The sequence below is a fragment of the Myotis daubentonii genome, chromosome 3 (genome assembly GCF_963259705.1).
Source record: "Myotis daubentonii chromosome 3, mMyoDau2.1, whole genome shotgun sequence".
Taxonomy (NCBI): Eukaryota; Metazoa; Chordata; class Mammalia; order Chiroptera; family Vespertilionidae; genus Myotis; species Myotis daubentonii.
Genome location: NC_081842.1, coordinates 33022878 through 33040582, shown reverse-complemented (window position 1 = coordinate 33040582; position 17705 = coordinate 33022878). Strand labels below are relative to the sequence as shown.

At 40.8% G+C, this 17705-nt stretch overlaps 1 protein-coding gene across 8 annotated transcripts in view; it reads right to left on the bottom strand.

The window, feature by feature from the left end:
- Window positions 1–17705, bottom strand: part of FNDC3B (fibronectin type III domain containing 3B) — a 340205-nt gene that overhangs the window by 250010 nt on the left and 72490 nt on the right. For 4 of the 8 annotated variants that reach the window (XM_059687042.1, XM_059687045.1, XM_059687046.1 and 1 more), the window contains exon 2: window positions 17512–17650. The exons of the other annotated variants lie outside the window; for them this stretch is intronic. In XM_059687042.1, coding sequence (XP_059543025.1) covers window positions 17512–17622 — 111 coding nt within the window. In that variant the 5' untranslated portion in view covers window positions 17623–17650. The remainder of the gene's footprint in view (window positions 1–17511; window positions 17651–17705) is intronic. 8 annotated transcript variants of the gene reach the window in all.

Here is a 17705-nt window from a genome sequence, read left to right as displayed (position 1 = left end):
TTGAGAATAGAACCTTAGAAAATACAAAGTTCTGCACAACTCAAGCTGATAAATGCAACTTGCATTGGGTAGGGGTGGAAGGGATCATTTAAATAAAAATAAAACATTTACAGATAGTAGTAAGTGCTATAAAGAAAATACAATGCCATCTTGTAAAAATTGTACATTTCTACCCCCTTTAATTGTATACTGCCTAGAATAAAGAGATTAGATTACAAAAAGAGCTGCTGTTTGCTAAGAATAAAAATATAGCATTCACTTAAATGGAAAAAATGCAAAATGTAATATAGATGACCAAAACTAGGTTAAAAGCCTCTTTTAAGGGAACCACAAATGCCAGAATCTAAAGTTTCAACTACAGGACTTTCAAGATAAAGCCAAGAATATAAAAGACCAAAACTCCATGTAAGCTTAAGTGTAGTTTTCCCCTGGCTAACAGCTACCAAATATCCTTACACATTTGAAGCACCATTATGTTTAAATATTTTAACTTTTATTCTATTAAATACATTATTCACATTTGTTGAACACCCAAAAAATGTAATTCTTCTTCCTTTAAAAATTATGTTCACACCCTGGCGACATGGCCCAGTGGTTAGAGAATAGGCCTGCAGATCCAGGGGTTGAAGGTTTGATTCCCAGTCAAGGGAGTACCTGGGATGCAGGTCCATCCAGAATTTTGGAAGCAACCAATTGATGTGTTTCTCTCACAATGTTTCTCTTCCCTTCCTCCTTTGTTTTTTTCTCTCCCCCTTCCTTCTTTCCTCTCTATCTAATATATATATGTATATACATAATCTCCCCTTGGGTGAGGATTAACAACAGCAAAAAATTATGCCCACTGAGGACAAATTTTGGTTCCTGTCATCACCATTTCAGGGTGAATTCTTGTAAAAACTGTCTATCAAGTAAGGTACAAGCCCTTTCTAACCCACAATTCCATCCATGTGCCCCATGTTCCCAAACTGGGCTCTGGCCACACTAATAAGGAATCAACAGCTTGGGCTACGTTTCACCTAATCAGCCCTCCCCTGAATGTGCTTTGCACACTGAATCTAGAATGTCTCCTTCCATTTAGATACAGCTACCTCAGGTCGGGTTTTGACTGCTGAGACAGAGCAACACAATCCATGCTGATGTGCTTAATTAATGCCACACAACTCTGGAAAGCTGTGCACTGAGCCTAAGCAAACAGCTCTGTCAGAATCTCAAGGCCAGTGAAGAAACATATTTAACTGCCTATATTCCAATATTCTTCTATTTTTTAAAACTCATTTCAATGTTGGCCACTTTATCCATTTAACGCTGTTCTGCTAACTTTATTCATTTAACACTGTTCTACCCCTTAACACATAATCAAGCAATAATGTGCCCATGAAGAATGTTCTCATCCTTATAACAGAAAATCAGTTCCTTATACTTTGTCATTAAATATTCTAGAATGAACAATTCTAATTATTATACTTTATATTACTTAAAATTAATACTAATATTGTCTGTTATTTTGTGCCCAGAAATGTCAAACCAGAAGTAAATACAACTATGTAATATTCTAGGAATTTGGAAGGATTTTGCAGGAGAGAGAGAAATATTTCCCACTTCATGCCATTGCAGAGTATGTTATCACTTATTCAGGCCTTGACTTTGCATTGATTATTAAGCTTATTTAAATCAATACTTAATGCAATTATTGAACCCTTGATTATTCAACGAAGATTTGCTGAGTAGTTACTATGTACCAGGCACTTTATTAAGCATTGATAATTCTAAGATGAGAAAGATGAAATCCTACCCATTTGTGTGTTGGTTCAACAGTAGAAAATACAATTAACTGTCATAAAATATGATTATTTGCTAGTAAGTGCTATGGAAACTGAAGAAAATATGAAGAAATCAGGAAAAGTTATAGTTGGGAGTAACACTTAAAATGGGACTGGGAGACCTCAATTAAATAAGCAAAAGAACAATTACACAAGCAAATACATGGTATAATGTGTTCAGAATTCAGATGTGCTAGAATTTCAATCTCATCTCATTTCAGTTTCAATTCATTTCTAAACTAATCACTTAAAAGTCAACTAAGATGCCCAAGATATACAGTAAGAGGAGTAAATCAGAATGATCACACCTTAATAAATTTAATTTAAAAAAATAAAACAAAAAAGAAAGACTACAGTTGAGTCCCAGCTCCGGTAGGTAATACACATTATCTTTCAAACCAGGTATTTTCTCAACTGAAAAAATAGATAATACCTACCCCATATGTGTGCTTAAGAAACAGAGCAACCCTAGTATAGTCCTAGTACAAGGCCTTACACATAATATGTGCTCAGTAAATAACTTTTATTCATATTCCTTTTTCTTTAGATTTCTACCAGTGGCAAATTTCAGTTAATAGAAACGTGGCCTCTCATAGCAGAGTATGTTTACAGAAAAAATTTTACTGAATCTGCCATATTTCATGTTCTCAATAAGATCTAAAACCAGCCAATTCTCACCTCTGACCAAATTTTCTGTTTGGGAAACATTCTGGCTTTCACCTCCCAACTGATTCACATTCCAGGGTCTGTGCAGCTTCCGTGGATCCCAGCAACAACAGTGACTTTGGAATCCATTCACCGAAGTTCTGAAATCTAAGCCCTTTATATCTACAAAATGGTTTGAATTACTTGGAAATGCTTCTAATTAACATTATCATAATGAAAGCCAGCAATAAAAAGTAATAAAATAACACCACAGTTTGTGGAAATTTCTTATTAAGTGCTCAGAACTCCAGGAGAGGACCCTTTTCTGACCCATAAGCTGCCTTCTCAAAGCACACAGGAAGAATTAAACTTGGTCAGGGGCACCAGGCATTTGCCTTTACAAACACTTAAGCAACTAAGTTGAGAGGTTATGCACCATACAATTCAGGAGAACTGAATTATACAGCTGAATGCTTAAGACCATTACAAAGTTTAAAGAAAAAGTCCAGATTTGGGGTTTTCAGGCAAGCAGACTGAAAACACTCTTCAAACATGTAACGCTTGAAGATTTTCCTTTCTACATTTTAGTCCTAGAGCTTTGTAAGCAACTGTTGGAAAGCTCAATGCATTTACACTCAGTCTTGGAAGAATGACATCCCTGAGTGCATACACATGCTGACTTGTACAAATGAACATATTATTCCAATTCTTCCCTCATTCTGCACCAAGTCCAAATGCCGGGCTGACACTAGTCTCTGCAGACGACGCAGGAAAAACGTGACAAAGATTTTCCAGCCAGTCCCTCCCCTCCGCGCACGCCCTCAGCACATACAGGCACACAGCCGATTCTGTGCACGGCTCTAATTCAGGGCCAGTTTATGCACCATGACATCAGCACAGTATAAGGAGCCAAGTTTAAACTTCATCTGGGACACATAATGTCCAGGCACACTGTGACTTCTTTTGTTTATATACACCGACTAAATATGTTCTGGTGGTAAATGAACTAACTCTTAAGATTGATTTCCCAAGGCCTCCAAAACAATATTCTGCACCCCTGAAGCAACTCCCTGTCTCTAGTTCTCTTTCCAAAGCTATGCGTAAGTGATTTTTAACAGAACCCTTGATTTTGAAATACATAATTAACATCTTGAGGAGAGTCAAAGTCCAAGAAGCCCTTCATCAATCTAAAAAAAAGGAAATGGCTAGCAAAAGGGTGTGGTATCACGGCTCATGATACAAATACTGGGTGACACAATTCTGTGTCCCAGAGAACAGGAATACCCAGAGGTGAGAGATTTAAGAAATGCTCATACAGCAAAGTAGCCTTTTTTTTTTCTCTTTCAGGACCAACTTGGATGTTTTTTCCATTTTTATTTTGGCACTACTTCAGAGAAATAATTACAAATTCAGAATGAAAAACAAACAATTTTATAGGTTCAAGTTTTACAAGTTTTTAGATTTCTTAAGACACAAAAACTGTGCCTCTGGGGTGATGTAATTCTTGAATGAAAATGAAACGCTGGATCAGGGAGGAAAAGAAGGCAGACAAAAAGGGCCCCTCCTAGCTCCCAGGGTGAGTCTCCACAGGAGAGGAATGCCTGCTACCCTGCCTGCTCACCACCAGCTCAGCAGCTGCTGACCCCAAAGGGAACCACTCCCCTGCTGCTAATCTCAGGGAGACAACTATTCCCCAAGGAAAGAAAGGGAGCAGCTCCATGAGCTCGGCCTCAGATGACTTCACTCCCAACTCCTCCTCCAAACTCAACTGCTGCCTCCAGGCCTAAGACACTACCAGGACTGCTCAGTCTGCACTTCGCAGCAGCTCCAGAGTCGGAATCTCTGCCACCTTCCAGAGCTAACATGAAGGTCATATAATAAACAGGAGGACTCTTTGTGAACTCGACCATTTACTACTGGGCAGAACCCAGTCCCATGTCTCTCCAGACCGTTTACCTGCACAGGACAACAGAGATATGCCTAACCCAGCAACCCTACCCTCCTGAAAGGTAGGACATAAGTGGATTCCAATCCCAGTGCTGTCATTTGCCAGCTGCAAGTACTTAACCTTTCTGCCCTCTGGTTCTGTCTGTAAAAATGATCATCGCCTTGTAGGGTTATGATTACTGGATGAAATGATGTATAGAAGTGCTTAGCACCATTCCTAGCACCTCAGGCCCTCAAATAGTTACTATTACTTCCCTCCACCATAGATGGAACAAAGAAATCAAACAGAAACCATTCTTTCCAACAATTTGACTTACTGCCCACAAATAACCGCTTAACTAAAAGTTGAAAGCAAGCTTACAAAGTAACATTTGAGTTTGAGGTGAATAGCAAAAATTTATGTAGACACTGGGAATTCATTCAGTGTCAAAAAAGCTAATCTTCAATATATCTTTTACATTGTTTTTAAGGCACTAAAATCTCTGGAAGAGTCAACCTTACAAATCTTTTATCCTCTACTCCCTGCTTGGTTTTAGAATAATTGTTAGAAGATGAACTACTGCCACCCTCAAAAGAAGGAGCACACACATGGTGTGAGGCTATCTTCAGGGCTCCTTAGTACAGGCTCTTTAAAGTCCCAAGTCAGCTTGAAGTGGCATCGTGTGGAGAGGCAGACAATACAGTGGGAAAGCTCTCAGTGCCTGACCATGAGTAAACTACTTAAAAGACAAGAAAGGGGAAGACTCCCAGAAGAAAACTGAATGTGAAAACCCATCTATGAAAGGAAAATGACCTCTATTACCCAACTACATTCTCAATTGGTTTCCTAAGTCTTTAAAACGGATATTAATCACAGACAAGGGTATATGTCAGCCTAAGGTCTGATATCCCATTTCAACAGTTAGAAGGGAAAAAATGTTACCATTTCTTTCTAATTCCTATTATATTCATATTTTATACTAGTGGCCCGGTGCACGAAATTCGTGCACATTAAAAGGGAATTAATTAGAGGAAATATTTTAATATTGCTATTTGTCCCTTCTCTATAATAGAAGTGTCAGAGATGAAAAATTAGTAAAATGTATACGAAAATCTCCCTCCTATCAGAGTCTGGGGTGCACCACAGGACCCAGAGTCAAGTCCCCGCCCACCCACACATGGCTCAAAGTCACGCCAGACCGAGACCCAACCAGCCCCACCCCCATTGGGCAAGACCCAGACCCAGCCAGTCCCACCCCCGTCAAGCCCTGGCAGGCAGGAGGGCGTGGCCTCAGGTCCCCTGTCAAGCCCTACTAGGCGGGGGACACGGCCTCAGGTCCCCCGCTCCAGCCCGGCACCACCCAGCCTCAAGTCCCTGCTGATTGGTGGTTACGGCATCACTGCGTGATGACCATTTGCATATTAGCCTTTTATTATGATGATTATTTTCAGTCATAACTAAAGTCACCAAGTAAATTATAAAAAGTCATTCATTAAGGATATTTTTTTAAATATATTTTATTGATTTTTTACAGAGAGGAAAGGAGAGAGATAGAGAGTTAGAAACATCGATGAGAGAGAAACATTGATCAGCTGCCTCCTGCACATCTCCTACTGGGGATGTGCCCACAACTCAGGTACATGCCCTTGACCGGAATCGAACCTGGGACCTTTCAGTCTGCAGGCCGACGCTCTATCCACTGAGCCAAACCGGTAAGGATATTTTTTATATGGCCTTTTGCCAAGGTGATGAGAATTAAGATTGGTCTTAAGAGGACCCATTCTAACTACATCAAAATAAAAAGCTTCTGTACAACAAAAGAAACCAACAAGAAAGCCCATTGCATGGGAGAACGTATTTGCCAATGTTATCACTGATAAGGGTTTACTCTCCAACATTTACAGAGAACTCATTCAACTTAACAAAAGGAAGATAAACAACCCAATCAAAAAATGGGCAACAGACCTAAATAGATACTTTTCGAAAGAGGACATAAGGAAGGCCAAGAGACATATGAAAACATGCTCAAAGTCACTAATTATACGAAAGATGCAAATCAAAATGACAATGCGTTATCATCTCACACCTGTCAGAATGGCTATCATCAACAAATCTACAAATGACAAGTGCTGGAGAGGATGCAGAGAAAAAGGAACCCTCATGCACTGCTGGTGGGAATGCAGACTGTGCAGCCACTGTGGAAAACAGTATGGAGTTTCCTCAAAAACTAAAAATGGAACTCCCATTTGACCCAGTAATCCCACTTCTAGGAATATATCCCAAGAAACTAGAAACACCAATCAGAAAGGATATATGCACCACTATGTGCACAGCAGCACAATTTACCATAGCTAAGATTTGGAAACAGCCTAAGTGCCCATCAGCAGATGAGTGGATTAAAAAACTCTGATACATCTACACAATGGAATACTACGCTGCGGTAAAAAAGAAAGAATTCTTACCATTTGCAACAGAATGGATGGAACTGGAGAGCATTATGCTAAGTGAAATAAGCCAGACAGAAAAAAAAAATATCACATGATCTCACCCATTTGTGGAATATAATGAGCAACATAAACTGATGAACAAAATCAGATCCAGAGATAAAGAAGCATTGATCAGACCATCAAACCTTAGAGGGAAGGTAGGGGAGGGTGGGGGTAAGGGGAAGAGATCAACCAAAGGAATTGGATGCATGCATATAAGCCAAACCAATGGACACAGACACTGGGTGGGGGGAGGGGATGAGGGCATGAGTGGTGGGGTGAAGGGCAATGGGGGAATAAGGACACATATGTAATACCTTAATCAATTAAAAAAAAAAGAGGACCCATTCTGTCAACACAAAACAATTAAACTGGTCAAAACAGAAAAAATGAATGAGTTGTATAACTCTGTCCCACTTAGCTACCAAGCAACTTCACTAACCAAAGCACATGTTTCAGTGTGCCATAGTTTCTCCCATGAACTCGAAGGACAACTCAACATCCTATATAATAAAGAGGTAATATGCAAATTAACCCTCACACCCTCACAAGATGGCTGCCAATGACCAGGCCAGCAGGGGGGTTAGTGAGGGACGACCAAAGGACTGAACAAGCAGGCTGCATGGGGTGACCAGGCCGACAGGAGGGTTAGTGAGGGACAACCCAATGAATGAACAGCAGGCTGCATGGGGCGACCAGGTCAGCAGGGGGGCCATGAGGGGCGACCAGGCTGGTGGGGGGGGGGGCAGTTAGGGGTGACCAGGCTGGTGGGGGGTGCATTTGAGGGCAATTAGGCTGGCAGGGGTGGCAGTGAGGGGCAACTAGGCCGGTGGGGGGGGGGCAGTTTGGGGTGACAAGGCCGGCAAGGGGGGGCAGTTAGGGGCAACCAGGCCAGCAGAGGGGGACAGTTGGGGGTGACGATGCTGGCAGGGGGGGCAGTTAGGGAAGACCAGGCCAGCAGAGGGGGGCTGTTGGAGTCAACCTAGCTGGCAGCAGGGGGCCGTTAGGGGTGACCAGGCTGGCATGGGGGGGGGGGAGTTAGGGGCAATCAGGCCAGCATGCAGAGGCAGCGAAGGGTGATCAGGCCAGCAGAGGGGGGGGGGGGGGGCAGTTAGGGGTGACCAGGCAGGCAGTCAGGTGAGCGATTAGGAGCCAGCAGTCCCGGATTATGAGAGGGATGTACGACTGCCAGTTTAGCCCTGACCCCCGGGATCAGTCGGACATCCCCCAAGGGGTCCCAGATTGGAGAGGAAGCAAACTGGGCTGAGGGGGACCTCCATGAATTTCATGCACCAGGCTTCTAGTTCCAATATAAAGACCAAAGGAATTTTTTTAGTGAAGTAACATGCTTCACTGATGAATTCTGGAAGATTTTTTTTAACAACCCCTCCTAAATATTAAAAGTCATGTACTAGTAAGATAACTAGGTAACAGCACAAGTCCATTTCTTTCCAAATATAAATTTTGACTCATATAAATTGATTGCCCTTTTTTAAAAAATAATAGAACAGGAACCCTAAAGACAGCTTGACTGATATAAATAGTCTCTAGTCAACCTGCCCCCAAAACTAGACCCCCAGTTCTCTGCTATCTCCATTTACCTGCCCAATGATTTGCAAAGCAGAAACCCTGGCAAAGTAATTTTCTAAATGCAGGCTGTCCATTTTATCCAAGTGCACATCTACTGCAAGAAGCAAAGAGTCAGCAACAAAGAGTGGATCCAGGAGAGGCAGGGTCAAATTAATTGTTCCAGTTAATGATTGTGCTAAACATTTTAACAGTAGAGCTGACCAAAAGATTATTAAGAGGCCTAATTCTGGCCAATCCCGATTAAAATGAAGAAACTAATGTTATCTGAAGGTAGCTAAACGCCAAATCACCTAGATACAACACTGTGGCACTTCAACAATTGGCTCCTTGGCAGGCTGTTTATTTTTGGCAATTGCATCTGGATCTTGGAGATTAATGTTACTAACTTTATGCAGTTTGATCACTATTGTCACGTTTGGAGTGTAACATATATAATTTATATGTAGTCATATTTTTAGACAAAAAAGAGCAGAGTCTGCCTACATGAAAACAATTATGTGCAAACATATGTCTTAACACATTCTGGATGAAGAATTGCCCCATCTTTTCTTCCTCTGTGTGGGTCTGTATATTTTTACTGCACTATGAGATACATCAATGGCTGTCACATCATATTCAGTGTGACCAATACACATTTTCCAAAAAAAAAAATAACAGAAATTAGAGGTTTGGAGTCTACCAAATTTAATTTTATTCAAGAAGAAAGTTAATATAGAAGTGATTTAAATAAAAAATGCCTCCTCTAGGTAATGCCAGGAAAAGATTACTTTAAAAAATTTCTATTTCAATAAGTACTTAGAAGACTTGATTCTTGGAAACTGTAAAAAAGATTATAAACACAAGTACTTGCATCTCTGCCCTTGGAACGCTGATACCTTGCATCTGTGTTTAATGCCCCCTAACTAGTCTGTAAACACTAAAACCAAGGCGCCCGGTTGTTTCTTCTGCCCTTCCTATGCTTTGGTGAGGCTCAATGTGGCACTGTTTAGGGGCTCGAATACTGTTCACTGAAGAGCTGAGGCCAAAAAAAACAACACCTGGGCCCTAACTTGTAAGACATAACTGACACCCTTGTACAAAACCATGTGGACCAAAGCCCACACTAGTTCATTTTACAAGTCATAAAGAAAATAGAAAACCAGGAGGCTTAAAATCACTTCATCAGTGTGATACACATGAGTGTGCCAGAAAAAAAAATGTAAATATTTTTGTTACATGTAAATCACAACATGCATGAACACAAGATGTAATTTCAAAGGTAAAAAAAGTTAACAATTTCCCGGTTCCAAACTCAGATGAGCATGGAGCCCAGGCCAGTTGGGAAATGGAGTGAAGAGCACAGAGTGGGGACTGAGGGCGACATTCCCCAACTAAAGCAGCAGCTGCTACCTTCTGCCAGTCAATTGCTAAGTGTGCAGACTAGCCTCGTGTTATCAGATAGATCTTCTGGGTTTTCCAGATAAACAGAGAGATCTAAACTGTATGTAAATCTTCCAATTTTTAAATATTGGCACTTTTTTTTGTTACCTATAAGGGTTTTTTTTAAAGCCTGTATGACAAATGCACCACATAGACTTCAAGCCCCAATCCAGATAAACTGATTTTGTTCATTTCATTCATCCTTCATCTCTTCTGAAGGATTTACTGAATGCTACCTCAGACGCCAGGCAAAGTGTGAACAAGAGACACAGTCCCTGTTCTCCCAGAGTTTACAGTGCAATTAGACAAAGAGTGCACCATGCTGAAAACAATCATAAAGGTAAAACCACTGGGGAGTTTAAAATTGCCATTATTTTGCAGTGCAACCTTGCCACGCCAGTGTTTTTCCTTAATCCTCTTCTTTTTGAAGGCAGTTCAATTTCTACCATTTGAAGGATACTGACTACATCTTGTATCTTATTATTATTGCCTTCGGCTAATTAAATTCTGAAGTGTCTCTCAACCCAGACAGCTCAGAGCTGTCATAATTATATGGCATATGTCGTAATTATTGTGGGTGCCAAATTTAACAACACCCTCTGATAATATGGCATCAACATTTTCCTTTATGAGACTGAGATTATGCATAGACTATGCCTTTTCGGCAGCCTTTGTAGTGAGCAGAATTTTGGCAAACGCAAGGCAGAGAGGATTGTAAAATGAGACTACAGACCGGGATAAACTCACACCCTTTTTACAGTCAAAAGGAGGCCCTTCGAGGCAGGGGTGGTGCCTGTGCTGCTGGACTGTGACTCTGGTTGAGGGATACTCACAATCTGAACGTCTGCTGACTCAGTAATTCTGAAGAACAGACATCAAGAGGCCAAGGGTGGACCCCAGGCTGGATGTACCAGAGGACAGCCAGATTTACTAACAACAATGCTGAATAGAAAAGATTACAGAAAAGAGATCATAGAATGTACAGATATAGTCTGTTCAGGGTGCTACTAATATTAGCTCTCCACTGAAGTATGCTATCCCTACAAACTGTTCTCATTTCATAAAACAGAAACTGATTACATTACATGCAAAGCTTGAATAATAGTCCTAGACTTCACTTCAAGTTCACTTCTGTCCACACTCAGCCTCCCCACAGACACTTTCCCTAGTCTGGTCTGTGCTGCCTGCCTATCCCACTCCCTGCTCCATCCCTCCTCTGTGGTCCCAGGACACTATTATATTCCCCAATCCAAGCACCAGAGATGTGTAAATACAGCCCCTTGGGTATGAAATGACATTCTGCTCCCCAATTAGATTGCTCATTCATTTATGGCAAGAACAGTGTCTTATTCACCTTTGTGTCACCAACACCTAATACAATGCTGGCATAGAAGACATTTGATAAATGCTTATTAAAATGAACAAATCTATTATTCAGTCACTCCTTAATTCAGTCATAAGTCCTACCCCCTCAATCCTCCTTTCTACTCTAAATCTCAAAGAGACTGACAATATCTTGACACCAAAGGTCTTTATAAGTTTGAGTGGTAGAGAATGTGGAAGGTAGTTTGCAATAATAATTTTCTTTCAACATTTGCACAAGTTACACATTTCTCTACATCTTGATGCCGAAGAATCTGACCCAAGACTGAGCTTCCCCATACTTGGTTTTCCAAACCCAACATTTGACCAGCCTCTTTCTACTTTCAAGCCACGCCCCAGCTTCTAAATAGGATTCTATCATTAAAGGAGCTGTTCTATGTCATTCAGCAAAAGCTACAGCCTCTTTTTTAACTGCCAGTCCCATTCTCATTTGAATATCCTTCTTTTTCCTGGGCAAACTTCCCAAGAACTGTTTATTCATTTTTCTACACCACACTGAGAGCGAAAACTCTTTCTGGGTCCTTCTGACACAGTGGCTATCTGTGTGTTTAAAGAGTAAACCTGTGTGGTGAGAGGATCTGAACTACTGAATGCAAGAAGGAAGCTGTCAGGGGAAGAGTTATTAAGAAGATATCAACCAGAACAGAAAAGGTCACTGGATTAGTAGGAGAAGCACAGTTGATGTAAAAGACACGCCAATGACGAGCACCATCTGAACGTGGAAAGTTTTAATATGTTTAATGTGCTGTCTGGAAATGCGTAGTCCAAAGAATACTCCAGGAAAAGTCTGGCTGTGTATTCTGTCCAGGGGAAACACAGACTTTCAAAGAGAAGAAACAAAAGGGGGGAAAAACCTCACTCTCAATAAAATGACATGCTGAGTGCAGAGCAACAGGAATAGGCAAAGTCAAGACAATTGCACATGGCTGAGGCAGCATTAACCTCCTGTCTTCCAGGGCAAACTTGTTAACATGCTATCCTGAGATGGCAGAAGAGACAAGCTTTCTGTTTATATTTAAGGAGAGCTACTTCCTGAAGAAGGATAAGGAACACTCATTAGCAATCAATATTCTGCACGTTTAAAAGAAAAACAGAGACATAAGTATGACAAACAAAACATGTGCTACGTGCCGTCTAAGATGTGTTAAAAGCTAGCTAGTCAGGACCAAGAGACATTTAATTCTATTTTCACCCCACAGCCCCTAATCAATACATACATGAGAAGAGTCCCTAAGAATATGAGAATATTGCCCTAGCAGGTTTTCTCAGTGGTTAGAGCGCCGAGTCATGAACTGAAGGGTCTCAGATTCGATTCCAGTCAAGGGCACCTACCTCGGTTCCAGGCTTGGGTTTGATCCCCACCCCCGGTCAGGGCCAGTGCAGAGGCAACCAATGGATGCGTTTCTCTCACATCAATGTTTCTCTCTTTCTGTCTCTCCCCCTCCCTCCCACTCTCTAAATATCAATGGAAAAAAATATCCTCAGTGAGGATTAACAAAAAAAGAAAAGAAAGAAAATGAATATAAAGTGGCATGTGACCACCCTCCTGAAGGTTATAAATGTCACAGATTAAATTAGCAAATCAAGAAACGCTATGTTAACACTTCTGTTCTGAACCTAATAATTTCCTTATTTAACTAGTGGCTGCTATAATTATTCCTTAGAGATTATTAAAACCAATAAAAAAGTTGGAAATTTGACTGATGTTTACTCTTTAATGCTCAAAATTAGCTGCTACATTTTTAAATCTCCAAGATGTGCTAAAAGTCAAAGACAGTTTAATTAATATACCATTAGGTTCTGAAAATGTCGACATAGGCTCTGTTACTCTGATTACCAGAGGGCATGCACTATAAATTATACTGCCACACACAAAAACTCTGGTCAAAACCTGATTTTTTTATAACTCAAGAATAATATAGCTAGCATAGTAAGAGAAGCAAACTTTATTTAGCTGTGTTATCTATTCAAAGTAGACGAAATTATCGTGAGAAGCAGAGGTGTTTTATTTAAAAAACAATAGTTCAAAGTAAAGTGTTCAATTTCTCTCCTAGGTACATAACCAAGAGAAATGAAAACATGCACATAAAGTTCACAGCAGCATTATTAGTAGCCAAAGAGTGAGACACCCCAAACGTCCATCAATTGATAAGTGGATAAATAAAACGTGTGTGGTATATCTATCCAATGGAATGTTTTTTGGCAAAAAATAAGGTCTGAAGTCCTCATACATGCTACAATCTTATTTCACGGAATGATTTCGTTTACATAAACTGTCCAGGGCAGGCAAATTATCTACAGAGACAGAAAGCATTAGTGGTTGTGTAGGAACTGGGGAGAGAAGGGAATGGAGAGAGACTGCTACAGGATTTCTTTTTAGTTTGATTAAAATGTTCTAAAATTAATTGTAGTCATAGTTGCACAATTCTGTGAACAGAGTAAATTCCACTGAATTGTATACTCTACATAAGTGCATTACATAGCAAGCAGATATACTATCTCTATATAGCCATTAAGTAAAGCTGTTAAATTGCTCTCTGTCCGTATTATGCTTGTTATTGCTGCTGTTGCTCATTATTTGGTTGGTAATATATATTTTTTTAAATCTTCATTCATAATGAGGATGGCTTTTCATTTAAATAAAGAACCCTCCTTTTCCTGCTACCTATATAAAATGACAACCCAAGGATTCATACTTCACATGACTTCGGTCAATGAAAATTACCAGTCGCTTAGTTTGAGAGCCAGAACAGAGCAGAGAAGCCTGCCAAGAACTCATACTAATTAAATTCTAACCAACAGGGCAGAGATCAGGAGAGCGGCTGTGGGGACGGAAGAGCTTTCTCATAACTGTGGTGGTTCTTTTGCATACACAGAAACTAGAATGTCCTCTGCACAGCTGCAAAGTATTAAGAATGCTGTAAACACAGACAAGGTAAGCTTCACCATACGGACTCCTAACAGAAATGCAGAGGCAGGGCCCCGCAGCCAGTGGACGGCTCTTTACAACAGTCTACTTTGTGAGGTGGCTCAAGTGCGGCCTCCCTTAAAATGTCACCCCTCCCCCAAGGGTCTGCTGGACAATGCCTGCAAGGTCCATCACTGAAGCCATAACCCTGCGCCTCCAGAGGTCCTTGTTAAGATGAAAAGGTGTTGCCTCAGAGGCCCAGCACAGTAAAAGCCTCTGAAAACATTAGAACAGGTCATTCTCTCTGATGTGTCCGGTGCCTGATCCTTGAACACAGAGGCCCTGAGCAGCACACCATACAGGCTCCTAAGAGCAGGCAGCAAAGACCCACAGATGCCCCAGGCCAGCACTCAGAACTCACACAGTCCAAGACTCTTGGATCCTTGGGCCCTCACCTTTGGTCCCTGCCCTTTTGGTGACCCCTATCCCTTTCTTCTTTCTTTACCTCCTGTCTGGCATTTCTCCATCATTGATTTTGCTTGCTCCTTGAGTCAGTTTTCCCCCTTGTGCCTTCGCCCAGGTTCCACACACAGGCCCAGAGGACTTGGCCACACTTAACTAGGCCAAAGGTAAATGTTAGGAGGTTTGAGGAAATAAGGGAGATACAGGGTGGGGACTCTGGGTCAGAAAGAGGAAGAAAACCGTCAGGCACATACCCACTGCCCAGGCTGAGCCAAGGTGGCAACAGAGGAAACCTCAATGCGTGATAATCCTTAGGTTGGTCCTGCTGAGAGATGTTCCAAACACACTCTGCCCACTTAACAATTATGACCTATTATGGGAAATTTAGGGTTAATGCCCACATAGTTTGGCCCACATAACCTATAAATTTTAATACTTCTAGCACAAACATATTTACTAATTAGAAACTGAAACATTTCCTCCCAATGAGATTTTTTAGAGTAAGTGTACCCTGTTTGAGAACGCTTGGTATTTGTCTGTTTATAGAACAGGTAGATTTTCCCTTTTTTTATCTTTACAGAAAAAGTCCCAGGTGAATTAAAAATGTGATTTTATAAACCAAAGTTAGTAAGCAGCTTCTAATTAGGTAGATACACAGAGTAGTGGAATGCCACAAGGCCTTCTGAGGAAATCTAGTCTTTAGTCATTTCTAGGTGCAAAGGAGATTATTGACTATTGAATAATTCTATAACTAAGGGTTCTGTATGCTGGTTCATAATCTATAAAAGGCTTTTCTGTGCAAACTGAATTACTGAAATGAGGAAGAAATCATCAGAATACTAAAATGCTACCCAGTAACATGGATAGGAGGTCTCAGGTGTCCTAAGTACATGTGCAAACAGGACTACATCTGAGAGACAGAAGATGCTTTCTAAGTCTTTTTATATTCTTTTAATTAGTGAAAAGAAGGGAGACCAAGCATTGCATGTTGAAACCACTCACGGTACTTTGAGTACCATGAGTGGCTGGACACAGCAGTGGAAGAACGATGACGAGAAAGTCAAGGGCCCTGGCCTGTGTGGCTCCGTTGGTTGGGGCATTGTCCTGCAGACCAAAGGATGGTGGGTTCGATTCCTGGTCAGGGCACATACCCAGGTTGCAGATTCCATTACTGGTTGGGGCACATGCAGGAGGCAGCCAATTGGTCTCTCTCTCTCTCTCTCTCTCTCTCTCTCTCTCCCCCTCTCTCTCAAAATCAATTTTAAAATGTTAGAGAGAGAGAGAGAGACAGACAGACAGACAGACAGACAGACAGACAGACAAGGACTAAACATGTAAGGCTGACAGGCCAGGATACACACTTAGATTTTACTACTGGTGTAACAGGAGTGACATGACACAACGTATGTTTTTAGATCACTCGAAAGACTACTATGTGGCAAATACTTTCTGGTGGAGTAGAAGGAAAATAAAAGCAGAGAGACCAGTGAGAAGGACTGTCCTATCCTGGTGAGAGATGTTGGCCTAAGTCCAGTAGTGGTGGTAGAAATAAGGTAGACATGGCAAAGTATGGTTTCAGAAATGATCCTGAGATAAAGCCAACAGACTGGTCGGAAAAGGTGAGAAGACCCAGGTGTGGACTCTGGAGTTGAAAGGCAATGGAGGTAAGGAAACAGAGGTTCTGTTGTAAGAGGGTAGAGATGTAAGGTGGTAAGGTGATGTGGAATCAAGGGTGGGGGTTTGTTTTGTGGGTGGGGAGAGGTGTAGTTGTTCATGTGTTTAAGATAAAAGATATTATACTATGTGGATGAAAATGATCCAGCAGAGAGAGAAAGGGAGACTGAAGAGTCAAAAGAGAGATGTCTGCATCACTAGTAAGAAGGGATGAAATGTATTCAATGGACAGATGTTCATGGAGCACCTATTAGATGTTCCTTGTTCTTAAGAGGTTCACAGTCTAATGCAGAAGAAAATACAAACAAATTATTAAGCAGCAAAATCAGATCCAATAGAGTTATATACAAAGGATTAACATACTATGATAGGTAAAGAGTGTTACTGTGCTATGATAGATGGGGTGTGGGGAACATACTGATGTAAAAAATAACTGACTAACTTATTTGAATTATTAATATATTTAGGTAAATGTTTTTAAGCAATTGTTTCCAATTCTACTTATCATAGAACAAAGACTTTTACTTTTGTGGTTCTAAAAAACTGCACAAAGACAAAATGATATTTAATTAGTGTAAGACTAAGCAAACCCAGTTTTTGTAGTCAATAAGATAAATTTAATGTTATCAGAATAGTCCAGTCTCTAATAATTTACAAAAGTTTTACTTACTGTTTAAATTTTTCCCCAAATGCTACATGGATGAGTTCAAAAATAATTTGTCTGTTCTGTAATGTTGAGTAACAAGCTCTACACGTGGAAGGCCTGCTCTAGGAGCCAGGGTGGACTCACAGGAATCTCTGCATCTTGTCAAGGCCAGTCACCCCCTGGGTAAGGTCAAAACCTGACCCACACTCTCAGTGTCCTGCTCTGGCCAACCAAGCAAACCAGTCAGAAGCACAATATATGACATGAGTAACATTTTATTCCAAAGACTTGTGCATATTTTCAAAATGATTCATTTCAAAAATGAGACTTTTTTTATATTCGAGAATATTAACTGGATGAGGTAAGGTTTGCTGTTCTCAAAAACAATTTCTCATGTTTTAAAAAATCATATAGTAATTCTACAACAAAAGCACTTACCTCTAGAACTACTCATGTTTGAAAATCACAGATTTTTCCACCTCAAAACAATTACTGGGTTAATGTTTTCCCCTTAGATAATTTGTCTTAAATTTCCCTCTTATTACACCAACCTGCTGAGCTGCATCTCCATTCACCAAGTGAGGCATCATGGCTACCTCTCCGTTCAGCAACGGTGGCAATTCCAGAGGGATTTGGTCGGTCATCATCATGGTGACGTACATTCATGGAGAGCTTCACTCAGCTGGCTCCCTGCAAAAGAACCGCCATTTTTTTAAAAAGTACTCAGGACCACAAAAAGTCACCT